Genomic DNA, 21429 nt, shown 5'->3' on the forward strand with positions numbered 1-21429 from the left:
GCTCCTAAGAGAAAGTGTAGCTTGTTCCCCATTCTCCCCACCTCACCCAGGTGGTTCCTGTGACCTGTGGAGCTCTAAGTCTAACTCAGGAGATGAGTACGTAGGGCCAAGGTTGACATTCAACGGGAATAAAGTCAAAACCTCCCATAGCCAGAGACTCTCACGGTCAGGGAATGAAACAGAAATGCATCTCACTGAGAAACCAGGCGAATTCCAACACCGATCACTATCAGAAGGGCACAGACCACTGAGAGAGTGACAAAGGACCCCCAGACAGGCAGACATGGCTGTAATCAAAGTGAATGACGAATGTGTGGGGACCTCCCTCACCTTGATTGCTTGTCCAAAAAATCCTTTTCCTAGTACTTCGCCATGAATCAGGTCACAGGGCCGGAAGATTTGCTGGGAGCAGCTAGAAGAGGAACGTAGGGATTCAGAGCGACTGATGTCACGGCTCAGAAGGAGCGGTTCCTTTGGGGAACTGGGGCCGGGAGACTTAGAAATGCTGTTACTTCGCCTAGAAAACAAAGGAGACAGGAAGATCAGGGAAGCTGCTAGGAAACTTTTGGTCCAACATATCCCATCATTAGCTCCTGAGGGACCAGACTCTAGATGTGCTTCAGTGCTCTTCACATCTCAAAAGCCGGATGCTCTCCCAGCTGTGTGGAAGCTCTTTAGAAACCTAGAGCAGCTCCCAAGTCGGAGCTGCCTAACACCCCACATCTCCTGCACCGTTAGTCAGGGCTGGAGCTCTGTGAACAGGAGGAGGAAGCTGTGAAGACACAGCACTTGCTAGCTCTAAACAAAGATTAAAATACTGGTAAATGGCTAAATGAGCAACTGAGTGCTCCAGCCTAGGAAGATGAGATTTTTGCCAAATCTCAGATCTCAGACATAGTCCCTTTAAGGATACATTCTTCTTCAACCATTTAAGGCTGGTAAAAATCTGACCTTTACATTTTCTAACTGTAAAAATTTGTAGCTTTTCTACGTTAGAAGTACAGCTCTTATTTTCATTAAGGCAAGTTCACCACCCTGAAAGGGAACGGGGAGGGTACATGTTAAGAGCAGAATCTGAAGCTCTGTGCTGCTTCACCACTGGTTTATAGCAAGGCACCTATCAGAGACGTGTCACATCTCTGCAGGGGTTTGCAATCACAGGGCCCAGGCACAGCGTGGCCCAGGCAGGTAGCGCAGGGGCAGAGGCAGCAGAGCTCCCAACTCCTTACCTGAGGGAGCGCCGTCGGAGAGTTCCTTCCAGATTCTCCTTGATGTCCAGTGGAGAGAGGGAGCGTGGGGAAATGGGTGACTCCCAGGCACGGCGTGGCCCAGGCAGGTAGCGCAGGGGCAGAGGCAGCAGAGCTCCCAACTCCTTACCTGAGGGAGCGCCGTCGGAGAGTTCCTTCCAGATTCTCCTTGATGTCCAGTGGAGAGAGGGAGCGTGGGGAAATGGGTGACTTTATGTGGGTGGGAAGGCGGGAGTCCAAACGAAGCCTGTCCAAGCGTTGTGAGACTGGGTCGTGCTCGATCAGCAGCTGAAGCGTCTGGCTTGTCTTGCGAATCAAGTCCTCCACCTGCAACCAAACCGAAGGAGAGGATGGTAGCAGACAGGAGGCACACAAGTGACAGGAGACAGAGGAGACACGGCAGAATGCCCCTCAGGAATCAGAGTAAAAAGCTCGGTGAGATCACTGCATAGCTGTGGGTTAGTTGTGCACACCACAGCTCTCCACCAGACAAATCAAGCTGGCAACAGTTCCTGATGCTATCCAAATCCTCTTCTTTCTGCTCAGCTACAAGTGACCAAACACCCTTTTTTTTTTTTTTTCTTTTTCTGAAGAGTGTTCAAAAGCCACAAAAGCTCCCATCCTGAATAGTGCTGCAAAAACCAGCCTTGCAAAAGCTACACGGAGATTTATCCGAGAGATGTCGATTGTGCTACTAATGTTCTCTTCAGCACCAACAGTAAATACACCCCTTGCGTAGTGAAGGTCATGGTGGTCTCACTACACTCTTGCAGCATCACCAGATATCTGTATAATGCATTTACTTGTAAATACAGACATCTAATACTTTTTTTTTTTTTTTCTTTTTCTGAAGAGTGTTCAAAAGCCACAAAAGCTCCCATCCTGAATAGTGCTGCAAAAACCAGCCTTGCAAAAGCTACACGGAGATTTATCCGAGAGATGTCGATTGTGCTACTAATGTTCTCTTCAGCACCAACAGTAAATACACCCCTTGCGTAGTGAAGGTCATGGTGGTCTCACTACACTCTTGCAGCGTCACCAGATATCTGTATAACGCATTTACTTGTAAATACAGACATCAAATACTTTTTTTTTTTAGCAACAGGAAACTCATCCCTAGGATCAGCTGAACTTCTGTCTCTTGGCAGTTGCTTCTAACAGGATGAGAAGAGTGGCCTTCACTAGCAATACATGGAGAGTCTTCACAGCCTCTCTGTCCTCTGAGATTTCACAGCCCTGCACTTTTCTTATTACCTCTCTTCGTGTTTGAGTGTTACAAAATCAGAACTGCATCCTAATTGCATTTCCATCTGTTATGTTTTCCTCTTCAGCTGGAAGGGGCAGCAAAGCTCGTCTTCACGTTTATTCCCCCGGTCAGGAGGAGCACTCTGGGTGTACACACGCTGCGTGCGGGGCAGGAGAGCAGTGCCAGGAGACAGAAAAGCTGTAGGAAGGCAGCTGAGAAGGAGGCTTCAGAACAGAACTCTACCCACCTCCTCCACCTGTAACGTACGAATAGGAGCTCCATTAATCTCCAGGATACGATCTGCGGGGTGGATGGCGTTTCGGACATCTGGGCTGATGTGCATCCTGTTAACTCTAAACATGGGAATTATAGTGTGTGTGGGAAGTCATCTTAGCCAAAATTATAAAAGATACTTGATCTCTGATGCTTCCCTTCATTCTGAAATAAAACAAAGCTAATCTACCAACACAGGGAGCTCCCACTAGACCAAGTGTTTAGGTCTGAGCTGCTTTGGGGGAAGCCCTTCATCTGCCCAATGGCAAAAATTGTTAGTCCATTACAATTCGCCCAATGTTTTGTGTTCAGTGAAGGAGACAGCACTGAGAAATAAATTACCAATTAAGGTCATCACAAGAGTGAAATGGAGACCAAACACAAATGGCTATTAACCACTGTATGTCTCTGTTGTGCCGGGACAGATGCCCTCAGCAGTTACAGCAGCTGGCAGGACAGCAGCACTGCGGGATTTCACCAGCTCCCTCTGCACAGACATGTACCTTGCACACAACCTTGTCATACTCACTCTTTCACCTGGACACCAGTGGCATAGCTGGAGCAGCCACCTTCGACAGACACGGAGAACCCTCTCTTGCCATCAGTGGCTGCTGGCATGGAGATGAGGGTCAGCGTATACGGCAGCTGCTCACGCAGAGACTCAGTGGAGTGTTTTTCTATCATCGGTGTCAGCACAATCTGGTTATGGCATTTTCCACTAAAAGAAGTGAAGAAAGTCATTATGGCAGTGGCCTATCCCTCCCTGCCAAACTCACACTTCCAAGTTCTCTCACTGACCATAATCTATAACTCTAAGTGCTTATTCCATTCCTTCCTCCCTCCCTCAAAAGGCAGCTTCCTGGCATTCCCGAGCACAGCATTTGGCTGAACCACAAGGAGCCAGCTGAAGAGGGCTTACACACACAGCAGGGAGCAGCTCCAGCTTACCAGTAGAGAGTGGAATGTTGCACCAGCGCGTAAGTGTCCCCGTCCTCAATGATCACTTTGCAGCTCATACAAGCAAAGCACTCGGGGTGATACTTGTATTCGCCAGCCACCTACAGACAGAAAAGGGAGTAGCTTAGAAGGGCCAAAACCCATCAGCAGATGCAGCTACTGCTTTCGTTTCTAATTAACAACGAGGTTCGTTCCGATCTCAAAGTCAAGTGGCAGTTATTTACCACAGAGTTATATTAGCCTGTTCTACCTTTCCTGAACCCCATCCTTGGCACCTTGTTTGCAAAACTTCTCTGAAACAAACATGTCAACATGGAAAGCAAAGCTTGTGTCCCGGAAACCTCAGCTATATTTGGCAGCCACTCAACTATCAAAAATAGTTGATAATCCGCTGCAGACTAGTAAACAAGTTATTAAACCTTCCTGTTCAGTTGCTCTTGGCAAGATAACTAACGTTACGCTTGAATTAATAAAGCTGAAAGGGCTTTTTTTTTTTGGCAAACAGGCAATGCACAAACTCAGATACTTTACCAGCCACTGACAGAAAAAAAAAAAAAAAAAGTTAATTGAGACTGGGACAACAAAATACCTTTAAAGAATACTTTTATTCATTGATCTGTTTTTCTATTTTCCTTATGAGAACTTCCTTATTGACAGTATTTTGCAAAGACTTCTGCAGGCAACGAGAAACTGTCTGCACTTTTCTCAGTACTCCCCTTTGAGATAGCAATCACACTACTGAGTACCATGTTGCTTTTATTTAGGACCTGAAAAATAATGGTTAAATTCCTTTCTTGACAGTTCTAAAGGTTAAATATTTGCAAGGTTGTGGCAAGACAGAGGGGAACATTTAGGCAAACCCCATATTGTGCAGGCAAACTTCAATGTTTCAAAGCAATTGGGGCTAACACTACTTCAAGACACCACCAGCCAGAAAACCACCCTGGCCACAGTCCAGGTGGGACTCGGATGGCAACCTTCCCCAAAGCCAACAACCTGCTGTTTATCCCGAGCCGAGAGGTTTGACTCCACAGTGCAGTGGAAAATCACCCCATGGAGACACTGAGCACTGTGCTACAGAAACTGAGCAGATGTTCCCCTGATCACCTCTCTGTTTCTCATGCCTGGGCATTTCAGCACCTTACTTCTTTGTTCATATGCTTCAGATCCTCACAACCCCCTCCTTTAAGAGTTCCTCCCATTCAGAATTAATCTCTAACTAGGAGATGTGCACACAAGCTTTATTTCTAATCTCTGATTAGAGATTACAGTAGCATAGAGACTATTACCTTCAGTTTATTTGATTATCTGAATAGCTAGGGCAACTCCCAACCAAGTTCAAGGAGTTGGAGACAGGCACATCCTGCCTCCGGGCAGGAGACCTTTAGAGCCCTTACCATCACAGGTCCAGTCATCAGCAGAGAGCAGCCATGGCAGGACTCCCCAAACTTCCCCCAGTAGTCCTTGTGACAGTAGAGCTTCCCATCTTTCTCGTAGTACCAGTTAGTGAGGGGATCCTGACATTCAGAGCACCTTGAAGGAAACAAAGGAACAAGGTTCCAGTTGGCAACAAGTCACAAGGCAATGGAAAAGCTCCTCTCCTGCACGGAGAAAGCAGACACTGAGCAGCAGCTCCTCACCAGCTCTTCCAGTACAGAAGTACTAAACCCCTCCATTTTCCAATGCTGCTTCAACTGAAAATCAGCACCAAAACCAAGGTTTGTAAGGAGAGGTGGTATCAACCAACACAAAGGAAAAGAACAAGCTTCCAAAGTTTAAAACAAATCCCATCCATTCATTAAAAGGCATCAGTAGGTTTATAAATTCTGCCGTATAAATTTTGTTCCTCTGCTTTCTCCCTCTTCCCGGACGTGAGCTTCCAGCCGCAGGGCTGCCCAGCACACAGACAGCTCTGCTGTTCCTGCTCACTGCTTCCACACCATCACACCACCTTGTGCTGGGGCACCGGTCCCCTCACCTAGTTTAGGGGAATGGATCCTGCCTCTCTGTCCCCCCTTCCTACACAACCCAAAGCCAGTTGTGCACCAGCCTTTGCAGAAAGCCTTTCTGTTCTTCTGTAAGCAGACCTCTCCCAAAAGGTCAACAGCAGCACTATCCATTTGAGGGAGTTTTCAAAGCCGTTCGTCCTTTGAGCTCCACATACTGACTGCATCCGTCAATTAACTGTAATGAAAGTCCTCCACCTCTCCCCACCAATTGCTCTCCCTTTCCGTCTGCTGAGGACAGCACATGAGATTTTTTTTTATCTGCAATCAACAAAAAAGCCCAAACAAAACTATTTTTCTTATTTCATGAAGGGACTCTCAAAATCCTTCACATATTGGTGTCAGCTCCCATTCCAACAAGCAACCATTACTCTCTACTCATACTCCGCTACCCACGCTCCAAGAAATAAACAGCTTGCCCCCAAAAAACAAGGAAAGAGATGCAGCAATTCTATGCAGATATCGTTTTAGCAAATCACAAGCAGAACCCAGATCTTCAGGTTTGCTGAACACAAAATAATCCTGCCTCAGCAGGATGCACTGGGCACGGGAATTCAACTTCTGCAGCACGGAGGTGTGACTTAATGGAGAGATAAGACACAGACAGCAGTTGCATCACTAAAAATTATTCCATTAGCCCTGGGCAGCACGTTCTCAGACTTTAAAAGGAAAATTAGTCTGGTGTTGGCCATTTCTGAGTGCAGATTCCAAGGTGGGTAAGTCACCAATAACTGGTTCAAAGAAACCCCTCGAGGATCAATACATCATCAAAACCATGCTTTCCCAAAGGTGGAAGGCAGTGTTTCTTCTGCCCTGTACCCTAACAGTGGTCACAGTTACTACACTGGAGGGGAGCCCATTGCACCGGGGTGGGGGTTCGGGTGGGCATGTGGCCTCCTGGACAGCAGAGCTCTCTGCAGCACCAAGTGCCCTCACGTCAGGTAGTGGCAGAGGAGCTGCACATTTTACGTGTTCCCAGGTCTCAGATGAGAGCTGCTGTTGACTTCACCTTTTACAAGCTTCCTGAAAGCTTATTTGTGCCAAAGACATTCCTTATAAAATCCACCAGCTTGTAACGAGCGTGATGATATGCGAAGCTGGTCGTGCTCCAACATGGAGAGTTATTTGCTCCATCCCAAGAGACTGCAAAGCAACAAGGTGAAGCTGCTTGTAAGCAGCCGATGGTTTGAGGGGAAAACACACCTCATGAGGTATTTAGAGCCGTACCCTACCCTCAGGAAAGTTGCTCCTTCTAATGTATTTGGCTTTTATAGTGTTTGTTCTCACAGCTGAGGAGCTCCAAACCCTCCCCCCCTTCCGCAGCGATGGGAAAGAGCTCCAGCATGTGCAACAGGGCCCTGCCAGTTCTGTCTGACACAGGGGGAGCAGTAACTTATCGTTGCTATACATGGGACATGCATCATCACAGCCTCAGCCTTGGGGCACTGTCATGGTTACACCGTGCTCATGGTATGCAAGAGACCTAGAGGGCATTGCAATGCATTTTCCCTTCAACCACTAGCCTTTGGCTCTCATTTCCAGTAAATACCCCACGCTGAATGATCAAGTAGGTGAGTGGGAGGGAGAAAAGAACAAGTGGAGACTAACAGCAAAGATTTCTATCACCTTGTGGCAGGAACATCTGGCTCAGCACGGGCAAATTGGATCCCTCAGACTTACCCGGCTTCTGTGTGCGTGCCTGTACCAGTGCGTGCTCCAGGAGTGATTACATCTTCAAACAGGGAGCTGTGACCAGACCTGCACTTGGGATGCAGACAGCGATACCGGAGACTGCTCCACCAGGACTTCAAGACCTGGCCAAGCTCTCTCCAAGCAGGTGGGTTATTTATTCATTTGTTTTTAAGCACAAAACCTTCCCTTCCTCACCCCTCTTCAATTTCACCTTGAGCCACTCCTTTTTCTCCCTAAGAAAATCTAAAATTTCTGCAAAACCAACACAACCACAGTTCCGTTTACAGGATCATGTGCCTTTGTCTTCCCTTTACCTTTCCCCTACTTCGCCATGGTTTGATTCCAACCTTACAGCACTTGGGTTAGTTTGCTTCCATCCGGAAACAAGCACTGGTATCTAATTTGCAACACACCCATAGCAAAATGAAGGTGAGGGGGTGGAGCCAGCAAGCAGTCAGTCCTTTGCTATGCAATTAAACAAATCTGGGCAGGACGAGTTTGCAGCTCAAGGCTCAGCACCCCACCCAGGGCAGTGAGGCAACAGGAACAAAGCAGCCAGCCCCAGAGAGGCTCCACGATGGTCATGGCTCTAACTGGCTACCTCGTGGTTAATTGCTGCCAGCCAGAGGACGTGGCTATGGCCCATATGGCCAAGCAGCGCCTTCTGTTATTTGCCATGTGTTCTGTGACGTAGAAAAGACTTTAGATGTGTCAGGTGTGGAGACGTGACTGACAGCCCCCAGGTACAGCTCTAAGACTGTGTCAGTGCCTTCGCCCAAATAATAAAGACATCACATGAGTGCTCCACCTGACTCGCACCGAAGGGCTATGTCAGAATTTGATCACAGAAGATACAAGAGTTCTCACTCCTTCCTTTCCCTCCCCACTGGTGTGGTGACACTGCAGCACTGCCACTGCCAGGGCTCACATCAGCTGAGACAGGAATACAATCACTTCTACAGGTATTAAGCAAGCTGATCTTTGCCAGCCTCCGCAACCAAAAGGAAGGAAGATTTCTTGCTCTGTCTTTTATAGATCAGAAACTGCTAATCTTCTCCTAGGTGATTTGCTATTCTTACTGCAGAGTAACAAACAGGGAAATCAATGTTCTTGGAGGACTGGTAACAGCCATACTTGACATGTTTCCTCTCACTGCCATCTTCAGAGCTGCAGAACCCTGCTATGATTATACAGTCCTATACATTATGATTCTTTGATTCCCAGCCTTGGTTATAATGAACAAATTAATCTGCCTCCCATAGCCATCCTCCAGGAACCCCGGGCAGCATCAGGGTGCAGGGATCAGCCTTGATGCTCTGTGGCACAGCAGGTGCAGAAAAGGCTCACAAATCCCTGCTTGATGGCTACTTGGTTTTGTGGGGGGTGGTAGGAAGATCAGGTCACAACAGGTAACCAGCCTGGTTTTCAGCGAGATGGAGATTCAATTGATGTGGCATCTCTTTCACATCTAAATGAAAGCCAATACCCTCATGGAAGCAAAGACTCCCTGGCACTGAGGAGACAGATCCTTTTGAGAAGGGCTCATTAATAAAATCCACCCCCCACACACACTGTCAGGCTAGATCAGTTAACGCTAGACAGGCTCGAAAGAGCTGTGGCTCCAATTCTGCAGGCAGGGCTGGGGAGAGGACAGTCACGCAGACAGAAAGCTGTGGAATAAAACCACCCCAGCCTGCAGCTAACCCAGGGGCTTCTCACCCAGACTCAGCACAAGTGTGTGCACTGGCTACATAAGAGACACTAGAAAAGCAAGAACAGATGCTAGAAAACAAACTGAGTGCTAGGAGACAGAGTATTTAAGCTCTGGCTATGCAAAACCATTTCCACACACTTAGGAGAAGGTGTTTCTATGGCTTAGCATGGTGCCCTACACATATTACAAATAATGAATGCCAGCTCACTTTCCTTTCTGAAAGCGGATGCTGTTTCAGAAAGTCGCCTAAAGCAGCTTAGCAACTGCACAGCAGTATTTACTCCTAGCCTAGATTGTTTTAACAAAAGGCTCCTTACTCCCAAATCAGTACAACAGTGTGTTTGCAGGAACAGGATCAATACTGAGCAAATCCGAGAGGAGGGGAATAGGAGGGAGACAATGAAACTGCAAGCCTGGCCTTTCCCCATCCATCCACCGCATCAGCACATCAGCGTGTCACCATCCCCGCTGTGTTCAGCCCCACTAAGAGTTTCCACTACTGAGATGTAATGCAATCAAAGCCTTATTCTGTAGCTATTTGCCCTTCTCAAGCCTCATGCGTTTGACTGGAGCAGGAATGGTTGTTAATACAAACAGAAACATCACAGGAGAATCCTTTCCACGCAAGGAAAGTGTGTGCTTGTCCCTAGTTACCTGCAAAGTACCTGGTTTCTGCTCTCCAACTAGATTATGCATCGCCTCGCTGCGGGTTACGTCTCTCCTTGAACTCACCACAGCACACCTCACCTCCCCCTGCGCCGTGCCCGGGCACGAGGGGCTTTGGAGGAGACACCAGCAGCACGAGCACTGGACCTCATTGTTCACACCTCGCACACTCACTGCTTAGGACAGCGTTAAGGGGGGAGGAATAACACTTTGAAGATTCCACTGCTAATCCTGCGCGAGACTTACCGAAAGGGATCCTTGGGAGCGAAGTGAGCTGGGGCAGACCAGTAACTTCCCATCTTCAACACTGGATAAACCGGCTCAGCCACAAACTCGTCCAACTGCCTCTGAACAGCTCTGTTCTGCCAACATGGCAGCAGCCAGTGCTCATTTAATCTCGCGCTGATTCAGATACTTCACCTCTCTTTGAAGCTGCCCCAGGAACGCCAGGTCTCTCGGCTGCTTGCTCCTTTTCAGATTTTTCCTGGCTCCCATGGCTACAACCATCTTCTCCCGCACTCGGCAGCGGCGGCACCCTTGGGAAGGATAGAGTAACTGCTAACCGGGCTAGTTGGACATGCTTCTGCAATAGTTCTTGCGAGCTCTGCTGCCTGCTAACTATTGTCAAGTTTTCCCTTCTCTGGTTCCACCCAAGGGTGGGAGGGGAGGAGGAGCCATGGCAGGAGACAGCGTGTGGCTGCAGAGGCTGAATAAGCTCTACTTCTTCTCGGGGTGGAGCTTCAATCCGAAGAGGGGCTGCATTAATAAGTGCTGAAAGATAACAGTTTTTGCCACAGTAAGAGCCAAGTGCATAAACACGAAACTACTCTTTGCAGCAGCGGCACGGTCTGATGGAGAAGTCAAGGGAGGCAGAGTCCAACAGAGACAGCTAGCCACGTCTCACACCAAATTAAGATTTACTACATACCTTCCTAAATCCCTCACTATATATAGGGTTATACTACCTTCACAATACCTACAATCTGTTCATCCTCCTGCAGGAGGTAACTCACAGCGCGCCTCATCCAAGGAAAAATAACTTTCTTTCCAACACTGTGTTAACAGAGATCACTGCAATCATTTAACCTAATATCCATCTCCTGCATGGAAGCTGAGAGGTATAAATCAGCACAGACGAGTGCTCTCTGCTGCCTGCAGCACATGTAGTTATATCATTTTGCCTGTGCTGAAGCCAAGCGTGATCTCTAGTGGCCTCATCAGCTAAAGCTGTTTGCGAGACACTCAGAAATGCAACAAACATATGCTGCTGCACCGAGCCCTCCCATTTCTGTACAGTCAGCAAAGCCTGGCATGCCTGAACGCAGCCCGAAGAGCATGCTGTGTTCCAGAGGCAAGAGTACTCAAATGTGCTTTTATTGGAGATGCTCGTCCCAGCTGGCACGTTGTTGGAGGGACGCTTGGGGCTGGGACCAAGCAGCCTTGGCTGCAGGTTTGACAGCTGCTGCTCACTGTTGAAGTAAGCAGAAAGCCAGGCAGCCTTTGGGTTGGGTTTTTATATATATATATATATATATATATTTTGACTTTTAATAAGCAGCCACCTTCCTGAAAAAAATAAATCATCCTTTTCACCCATTCAGTGCAGTGTCTAAGCCTGGCTGTAACAGCGCAGCGGAGCCCAATGTGGTTGTCCGTTCCAGCACGGGTCTAATTCCTTCTGACATTTCACACAGCTCTACTGGAAGCAGCAACACGGTGAGTCTGTGTCTAGGAATGCACTCTGGTCTCCCACATTCTCTATATGTTGCGTGCTGAAAAGGGGCCAGCGCTCACAACCCAACGCTCCCCCGGCTCCGGGCACCGCACACCCACCCCGGCGCAGGGCACCGCAGAGCCCCTGCCCAGCATCACCTACCGACCAAAGCCTTTCCCCGAAATTCTGCTGCCATGGGCTGAACTCCCTCCAAGGGGGATTCCACGTGACCTCATAAATCCCGACTCTGCAGACAAAACCTTTGAAGATTTGATCCACAGATGTGATAAGCAGCCAGCTCGTCTGTGAATGAAGCCAGCAGATAAAGCCTAACTTCAAAGCAATAAAAACCACCCAGACAGCTAAGCAACTGGGAAGGGATTTTGTTTGAGACTTCCTTAAAGCCAAAGGACACATAGTCAAATGTCTATTTAAACAGGAAACATCTTATCAAAATCATTTTACTTTTGCAGTGAGCCCAGCAGCAGCCAGTAAGTTACTTTTTCCTCCACAGTATTCTCGTTTCTTGGCTCTTTTATTGTCTTTGTGACCTATTTGAGAACACAATAGCTCTGATAAAAGGGCTCTGTAAAAGGTGTTAATGTGTTCATACATTCTAGACCTGAATTCCTGCAGGAATGACTGTACTTCAAAAATGCTGATAAACAGGTGTGTTTGGGGGCACCTTTTCTATGTAATTTTACTGATACCATCTTTGAGGGCCAAAATGCACTGAAGCAAATTTCTTTTTCAGCAACTTAAGTCAGATCTCAGCATCTTCTCTCTTGCAAATGCTGCCAGCATTTCCACTACAAACATGTAGCCATCACAGGGGGTTGTTTTCTTTACTGTGATTTAGAATTGTACAGTAATTTTTGCCAGAAAGAAGCCTGAAAAACGTAACTAGCAAATAAAAAGGCACAAATTAAAAACCTCGACAATGACTTAACATGAAACGTACTGCAAATTGAGTCACAGCTGTTAGTTTTATCCCCACAGAAATGCATCACATAGCTATTGTGAGATTCCAGTGATTAATACCTTAAACCAGCTGGGGTTAGGCTGCACATCTAGACACAGTTCATGCTGTCCAACAACACGTCTACCGACGGATGCATTGCTCAGCAGATCTACCAGCCCTAAGATACACAAATTTACCCTGGCACAGACAGGCACTTCAGTATGTGTGGGACTGGTATAAGCTGGGGAAGAGATGTCTTGCTCCATGCCTGAAGAGTCTGCAGCACGTCTTTGTCTCGGCCTGGGTGCAGGCTGGAGGCATTCCAAATACTTCAGTACAATCCCAACACCTCATTCTGTTTCCAAGGCACTTACACATAACACGTGCTTTGCTGCTGTTGAAAGAGTCAGCTCCTGACATCAGCTCCCAAAACTAATACCATTCTGATATGCACGTACCTCTGAGTGAAAGCTCCTGCTCACAGCTCCTGAGGAAACCAAAACGAACAGTGAAGCAAAGCTCATCTCCATTACAGCATCTTACTTCTAAGCAGCAGCAGAACTTCAGACAAACGCAGCAACACTTTCTTGGAACTTAACATCACTAAGCACTACGTTAGGATGGAGGCAGAATTTTTTCCCACCATCACACCTGCCTAATGGCTGCAGACCTCCTGAGTATGTGGAGGCTGAGAAGCAAAACAAAGGCATTCAAGCTATTGGAACTTCATAGATGGAACTTTAGAAGCAGTGACTTCTAATCTGTAAATGCAGCACAGATGGCAGTAAGACCAGCACTTACACCTCTGCCTCCTAACTCGGTTGTAACTTGCTGCTTTTGTCCGTGCAGATTGTGAAACTCCTCAGGGAAGGATCCTGCCTCACTCATGTGGAAAGCCTACCACATACTGGGCTGTGTGAGTAATTCTAATTACCTTGCTATAGTAATACTCTGATAACAATGCCCTAAAGGACAAGCTGCATAAATCACAAGTCAACTGAAAAAAAAAAAAGTTCTCACTGGAATGCTCAGCTCCTCCTTAAATAGAAAGGGTCATCATGGATCGATGTCCTGCAGCTGATAGATTCCCCTGAGGAATGTGGCCACTTCCACCTGCAAAGTGCTTCATTGTTCCCTTGGTTTTTTAAACTCCTGAACGGTCAGGGTGATCCCTGCACAAACAGGCACTTAGCAACTATTTCTCCGTAAATCTGATACCCAGCTGGTGAATTTCAATGCTGATGGAGACATTCCCGGGCGTCTGCAGGATTAGTGGAGATGAGCTCTCACCATTAGCTTTCTGTAACTGCTAGAAACTGGAGAGGATGGGCAAGAAGAGGAGATTCTTGTCCCCCTGCTTCCACTATATTGCACCTACCTTCTGCTGCTACTGATCTTTCCCCTGCTGTGTGGACAGACCTGGCTGTTCGCAGCTGAAAAGCTAAAGAAGATTCTAACCATCAAACACCCCCACGTTTCAAATTCATCTTCCCAGGCACCTTTGCTTACATCTTTATGTACATTTCGGCTTCACATCCTGTCCCTGTATTTCTATTCGTCCTGTTGTCTGCAGGGAGGAAGCAGCACTTGGAAAATGAAGGCCTGTGCCAAAGAGTTTGAACCAACAGGAGTGATCCAAAGGTGAGAAAACACAGCCCGTGAGGAAAACCTAGAACCAGGGCTTCTTCAGTCTGGGAGAGACTGATGGGAGACGACTGCTGCTTTCAAACAGGAAAAGGTTACTTGAATAACAGAAGGGGGGGAAAAAACCCCTGTTTTCCATGTCTACTATGAACTGAGTAAGAGAAATTGATTTAAATTGCAATCAGGGGGATTTCTGAAGATAGCAGACAGAAGCTTCTAACACTAAGGATAATTAAGTGCTAGTAGGCATAGTCTGGGAGACAGAAAAACCAAGCAGTGATGGGAGATTATTAGGTGACCAGATTCTTGATCACTCCTAAGCCCTAGAAATTACTTGCTTGAGATGTAAGAAGTTTAGTAGATGCCCTAACAACCACAGAAAACAGATTTAGAAAATACCCTCAGAAGTGATCTAGTTTATCCTGCAACCCCAAAAGCAGGTTTAATTATAAACATCCTTAATACAAGTTTGCCTGGCTTGCCTTCCCCCAAATGAAAAAGAATCAAAGCGATTCACTAAGTTTTGCTGAGCAAAAAATATTTCTACAGCACACAAAATATGCCATTCAGTACAGAAAAACCACATCTTTGTAAGACAATCAAATCAGTGGAGCTGGCAAATTAATAGTGGTTCTCTTTCTGTGGAGTAGCCTGGAGCTCAGGGCACCCCCTGGACGCAGGGATGGCTGATCCAGCCCTGTTTTCCAACCACGGACAATTGTCACGCTGCAGAGAGCAATACAACAGGCGGGCGACGTGGATTCTGGGAAGAATCTACTTTTAACCTTGTTCCATTTCTGAGAAACAGTCAGAAGGAGAATTTGTTTCAAATTCACTTCAGAATACCAACAGGAGACAGAGCCAGGAGTTCTGCACTCTGCCAGAACTCTTCCATTTTTTCAAAGTATTCATTCAGAGAACACAGCCTGCCGCAGTCACACCGCTCCTCCCGGTTTAGTTCCCAGCTCCAGTAAAGGTTAAGAGAAATTGAAATAGAGTAATGTGTTCAAAAAGAATGTAAGCACCTGAACAATCTGTCAGGTGAACAGATTTAATTCTATTTAATAAGGCAATTTTTACTGTGATTTAAACAAATATTTTTTATTACATTTGTAAAAAATATCCAGAGTAAACACTTTCTTAACGATTTCAAGGCTGTAATTCATTTTAGCCAATATCTTTTACTGGAAAGTCAATTTACTGCTTACAAGTACTTAAATACAATAATGTAATCCCTGATCAGTAGAAAAAGATTTTAAAATTTTTTAGTCAGATATCAAAACCTCACACTTTTTAGTCATACAGTTGTTTATGTTATTAACTTAACATCAAATTATTTCATAATATAATTAAATATATATACATACAGAAAGCCATGAGAATTTTTTCCTGAGGTCAAGCTGCATTGCATACCCATAAAAATCTGGTGTATTAAGCAAAAAGGAAGTATTTGTCCAAAATGAATTAATAGTTTTCTGGTTACCATAATCTCCAGTGCTTTAGACCTACTAATTAAAAATTTTGGATTAGTACAAAATTTCTTTGCTTTACTTTCCTCTTCCAGAAAAAGGAAGGTCAGCTTTTGTGCCCTTCAAACTCCTGATGATTTTTCATCTCTTAATTAACTGGTTTTGGTATAAACTAAATAGTATCTTTTTAAATCCGTAACTGTAAAATCATCAGTAATTAATCATCTTCAGTGACTTTCGTTGAAGATACACTGTGAACAGTTGTTCTCTGATATGGTGGGTTTGGCTTTTGTTTGAGATTCCTGCAGCAAGCCTGTGCTGCTTGGCTACTTAAATTAGATTTATTTGATAGACCATAGTAATTTACATCCTCTGTTCCTTCATGGTTAGGAAGGAACTGAACCTCAGCTGCCTTCCTTCCTAAAAAGTTCTTAAGCACCCCGCTAAAGTAGGAATTCCTACCACCATTTCCAATAATTTTCTTCATATGGATCCAATTTTCCACCTGGATGTATTCAACAGGCTTGATCTGAATTCACAGTTTTCAAATAATCAAACCTGGACTTTTAACAAATACTGTATCCTTAAGATTAAAACATGCAGCTAAATCTGGGTCTTCTCATCCCATCCAAATATGCAATATCTCTACAGAAAGAGGGAACTGTTTTTAATTCCATTTGTCTTTATGTGTGGAAAAAATTCCAAACAAAACCAAACACAAAGCACCACCAACGGACACCAAAATACCAGGTATCGGGTATCAACACTTTATTCAAAGTTATAGTTCAAGGCAGTATTGTCTATTTTGCAAAATGGAAAAAAGTTGGACTGAAAGCAGTAAGAACAGGATGCTCTAGGTCAAAAAAAGCTCTTCCAATAATTCCCGCAGGTTAAAGTGATCCAGACCCAGGAAAAAGATACTTTGCCACTTCTCTCTTTCCCTTTCTTGGCGCAGTGTTTGAAGTTCTGTGCAATGTGAGTTCCAGCTCCACTGGAACTGTGTGTTGGTGAAAAGCAATGACCTTTGAAAGTGTATGCTATCTCAACAGAATTCAGAGGCACAAAAGTACATTCAGAGTTAATTCTCAACAGACATCGTGACAGAAACATCTAAGAAACCTCCTCAGCCAGATCCAACCCTTCGGATTCAAGCCTAAGGACCAGCTGGCCAAAGAAGAGTCTAAAATATCCAAGATACACGAATAGGGATTTGCTTGTTCCTCCAGCTACATCAGAGAAAATACAGGTTTCGGAGACAAAGCTCCTGCACATGGAGTTTGAGGAAGGAGGGAAGTGACAAAAAACTTAAATCCTCAGAGACATGCATGTACGTCAGCTCCTGCCAGTGCCAAGCATGATCAGCAGCCCGGCCTGACCAAGAATAAACAGAGCTAACGAGCCTGGAGCAGCGCCAACCAGCATTAGAGAAATTATGTGCCAGGCCAGGGAGTCAGCTAATCCACAGGAAGACTGTAAAAAACACTCCACAAGAGCTGCCGGAACTCACAGCTACCAGCTGCTAAAGGCTCCTAACCCTCAGAGGCTTTTTAAAGTTTGGCTTTGGGATGTCGAGCACAAGACTGCCGCTCGGCACGGCTCAGGGATAACAGAAGAAAAAGGGGAATGGGGAATGCAAACTGGAAATTTGTTTTCATGTACAATCCTACCCTGGAACTAGGAAAAAGGGAAGGGCAGCTTCCTTTACTGCAGGTCCCAATTGTTCGTTCAGCATGGCAGCGCGGCTGGCGCGGGAGCCAAAAGCACGGAGCAGGAGAGAAGCACATCAGCAAATGTGGAAAGTTACAGCACAGCTCAGGAGAAAAGCTGGCATCTTCACCGCTATAAAACTAAAAAAAACACCACCCCACCAAACTCCCATTTTACAAGATAAACTACAATATCAAATTCTCTGCAAAGTGTCATAAGGGCAGGATTTGCCTCCAGCTCAGCCGTTCTCCGCCTCAACACCCCCACCAGCAAGAAGCACCAAGATCTTTGCAAATTGAGACTCACAACAGAAATACATTCAAAGGCAAGAAAGACAGAGATACTAGCACACGCAGCTTTGAATTTAGCTTCTGGCAGAATCTAGGGAAGCTCAACAACAGGATACTCATTCTTTAGGGAGAAGAGAAAACCAGGATTAGGAGAAGCTGACTCAACACAGCTAAACATGAATACTCAAACCAACAGAAACCCAAAAGACAATATAAAACTGTGATTATCAACAAGTCATTCTAAGTAACAGCATTTTCCAAGTCAACAGCAAGCATGATATGCTGTTTTTTTAAAAAATACACCAATAACCATAATCCTCACGTCAACAAAGCTGGGGTATTTTATTGGGTTTTTTTGGTCCTTTAAACCAGGACAGTAGATGCCGATCTCGGCACAGCGAGCATTCCTCCAAAGCCACACTTTGGCTTCCTTTTCCCCCATTTGCTTTGACAGTGTCCAAAATATTAGCCTCTCTGGATTCAAGCCAACAGCTGCTCCGACACAGAAGCCAGCAGGAGCTGCAGGTACTCAACCCCTCTCAAATCTATAGGCCTCTTCAGAAATGTGATTCTGGAGCATGAAAACCGAACCCAGTATTCATGAAACACTGAGGAGAGGCTTGACTCCTACTGCCAGGAAGAAAAGCACATCAGCGATCCCTTTCTGTCCTTGCCGATAGCAACAATATCTGACAGATTTCATAAGTTTGTATGTCTTAACTGTCTGAACAGGAAAAAGGCAAGATCTCCCTCCCCATGTCAGCAGTTGTCCCCAACACCCTGGTATCTCCCTTGTACCTACCACACACGAAAAGGCAACAGGCTACCCGAATTGCCCTGGCACTACTCTGGAATGCAGCTGAAGGCAAATATGCAACCCACAACCACTGCCACTGCCAGTAAATCAGAGCTTTCACTTGCATGTTATCTGTATTCCTGCACGTGTTTGCGTCAGCATGGCAACGCTTTGCCAGGCAGCGCCAGGCCTGGGACTCCATCAGCTCCAGGGGCTACTGCAGGCACCCAGGTACGGCCACAAATCGCCATTGCTCTGTGAGAGGCCCTGGGAAAGGTCGGGCACAGGGATGACAGCACCAACCCCCTGTTAATATCAGTACTTATCCACCAGGTTTGGAGTCAGTCGAACACCACGAGGAGAGCTTAACGGGCTAAATCTTCACCTACCGGAAGCAGGCGATGTGCCAGGCTTCGTTGACGGTCTTGTAGAGGCGCTGGCCGGCAGCGATGCTGTCCCCGCATCCCAGGCACTTCCAGACTTCTTCACCTGCAGCAGGAACAAAGCGACACACAGAGACCATCTCACGTCAGAACAAACTGCATCAGATCACTGCATCCCGGGTACAGAACAACCTTAAATTATATAACCGATGGGAAAGCCTTCACGCATAGAAAGTCAAGCCAATCCCAGGCAGCCTCTAACCCCAGAGAGTGCAGCTCCCAAATCAAACTCTGACATCTTATATATTTTTTCCTCCAGACATAGCATCGCCATCCCCTCCTTCACATTCTGCAGACAAAATCAACGTGACTTTTCACAGAAAACAGCTCATTTACAGCTCTGCCGGTCCTCGGAGCAGAGATTTCAGGAAGGCAGATTGCTCTAGTGTAACAATTCCCACAGAGAACCGTGCTCGGCCAGGAAGCCAGGCTACTATTTCCCCCATGCCACTGACTCAGCACAGAACGTTTGCACTCATTTGTGTAATTAACTGGATTTCCCAGAACTGAAAGAAAGGAAAGGCAAACTTTATTCAGTAAAGAACAACTTGACTACCAGGAAGGAATTACACGCTTGAATGAATATTCCTGTAGAGCCAAGGCCAGACTAACGTCAGGCTTAGGAAGAGGAGCTGATGCTACTGTCCTCTTGCCCTTTCAGAAAATACTTACCATAGTTATAATATAGTTATAACAGTTCCTGCTGGAACTGTCATAGAGCCACAGAGTTATTTAGATGCCCCATAAGCCCTAGTTATTAAGATGCATGCAAGCTAGGAAAAACAGTATGAAAACTTGGGCACAAAAAGCATCTGGCACATGGGATAAATGCTACCCAGAACCCAAACACCTATGTGGGCACATTAAAGCAAGAGTTGAGGATCTGGAGGAGCACAGGATGGCACAAGGAACATGTCACATAGCTGGGCAGATCTCAAACCTGCTCTTTCCTGCTACCAGAAGTTTACTTGCAATAAGGTTGCATAAGGAAAGAAGGGTGCTCAGAGAAGGAAAACCACTAACCACGGATCTCCACCTTCCAAAGACCGTTGAAACACAGTAGTTACTCAGACAAGTTGGTACCAAGGTCAACTTCAAGGAAGTTACACAAAACAGAAGTCATCCGCCTTCTGTGCACTTCTACCCCACCGTGTAGGTCAATGAAAATGTTGAACAGTAACCAAGCTGAAGATCTCCTTGTACGTTTTACACAAATAGCTGCTTCAGAGAAATAACTCGCTGCCCAACCACAAGCAAGCACCACCCCGGGAGCAGGGGGGCAGGACCCATGAGGGTCTCCACGCAGACAGGATTCACCCCAATGGGACATTGGATGTCATTAGGTTCCTCGCCGTGCCCGTGCCCTCCTGCTGCCCCAGCTGACCTCAGCTCTGCACCACAGAGCAAGGGGGAGGAGAAACCTGGAGAAAAGCTTCCACCACCCATCTTCTTCTATCAAGCGAGGTGTTTGTCAGCACAGCATCCAGGCTGGGCAATGTCAGGCACAGAGACAACAGCACCAACCCCCTGTTAATATCAGTACTCATCCACCAGGTTCGGAGTCAGTTGAACACCACGAGGAGAGCTTAACGGGCTAAATCTTCACCTACCGGAAGCAGGCGATGTGCCAGGCTTCGTTGACGGTCTTGTAGAGGCGCTGGCCGGCAGCGATGCTGTCCCCGCATCCCAGGCACTTCCAGACTTCTTCACCTGCAGCAGGAACAAAGCGACACACAGAGACCATCTCACGTCAGAACAAACTGCATCAGATCACTGCATCCCGGGTACAGAACAACCTTAAATTATATAACCGATGGGAAAGCCTTCACGCATAGAAAGTCAAGCCAATCCCAGGCAGCCTCTAACCCCAGAGAGTGCAGCTCCCAAATCAAACTCTGACATCTTATATATTTTTTCCTCCAGACATAGCATCGCCATCCCCTCCTTCACATTCTGCAGACAAAATCAACGTGACTTTTCACAGAAAACAGCTCATTTACAGCTCTGCCGGTCCTCGGAGCAGAGATTTCAGGAAGGCAGATTGCTCTAGTGTAACAATTCCCACAGAGAACCGTGCTCGGCCAGGAAGCCAGGCTACTATTTCCCCCATGCCACTGACTCAGCACAGAACGTTTGCACTCATTTGTGTAATTAACTGGATTTCCCAGAACTGAAAGAAAGGAAAGGCAAACTTTATTCAGTAAAGAACAACTTGACTACCAGGAAGGAATTACACGCTTGAATGAATATTCCTGTAGAGCCAAGGCCAGACTAACGTCAGGCTTAGGAAGAGGAGCTGATGCTACTGTCCTCTTGCCCTTTCAGAAAATACTTACCATAGTTATAATATAGTTATAACAGTTCCTGCTGGAACTGTCATAGAGCCACAGAGTTATTTAGATGCCCCATAAGCCCTAGTTATTAAGATGCATGCAAGCTAGGAAAAACAGTATGAAAACTTGGGCACAAAAAGCATCTGGCACATGGGATAAATGCTACCCAGAACCCAAACACCTATGTGGGCACATTAAAGCAAGAGTTGAGGATCTGGAGGAGCACAGGATGGCACAAGGAACATGTCACATAGCTGGGCAGATCTCAAAC

General features: G+C 46.3%; 1 protein-coding gene across 2 annotated transcripts in view; it reads right to left on the reverse strand.

The window, feature by feature from the left end:
• LIMK2 (LIM domain kinase 2) overlaps positions 1 to 19279 on the reverse strand; it is a 29984-nt gene extending 10705 nt beyond the window's left edge. Inside the window, exons 1-8 of one of the 2 annotated variants that reach the window (XM_014961883.1) lie at positions 18772 to 18871; positions 10048 to 10337; positions 5121 to 5256; positions 3715 to 3824; positions 3296 to 3484; positions 2741 to 2846; positions 1378 to 1574; positions 331 to 517 (exon numbers count right to left, since the gene is read on the reverse strand). In XM_014961883.1, coding sequence (XP_014817369.1) covers positions 331 to 517; positions 1378 to 1574; positions 2741 to 2846; positions 3296 to 3484; positions 3715 to 3824; positions 5121 to 5256; positions 10048 to 10100 — 978 coding nt within the window. In that variant the 5' untranslated portion in view covers positions 10101 to 10337; positions 18772 to 18871. Of the gene's footprint in view, positions 1 to 330; positions 518 to 1377; positions 1575 to 2740; positions 2847 to 3295; positions 3485 to 3714; positions 3825 to 5120; positions 5257 to 10047; positions 10338 to 18771 lie in introns of both variants that reach the window. The other variant, XM_014961875.1, reaches the window with a different exon arrangement.
• Between the last annotated feature and the right edge of the window lie 2150 nt (positions 19280 to 21429).

Source organism: Calidris pugnax, unplaced genomic scaffold (genome assembly GCF_001431845.1).
Source record: "Calidris pugnax isolate Ruff unplaced genomic scaffold, ASM143184v1 scaffold32, whole genome shotgun sequence".
Classification (NCBI taxonomy): domain Eukaryota; kingdom Metazoa; phylum Chordata; class Aves; order Charadriiformes; family Scolopacidae; genus Calidris; species Calidris pugnax.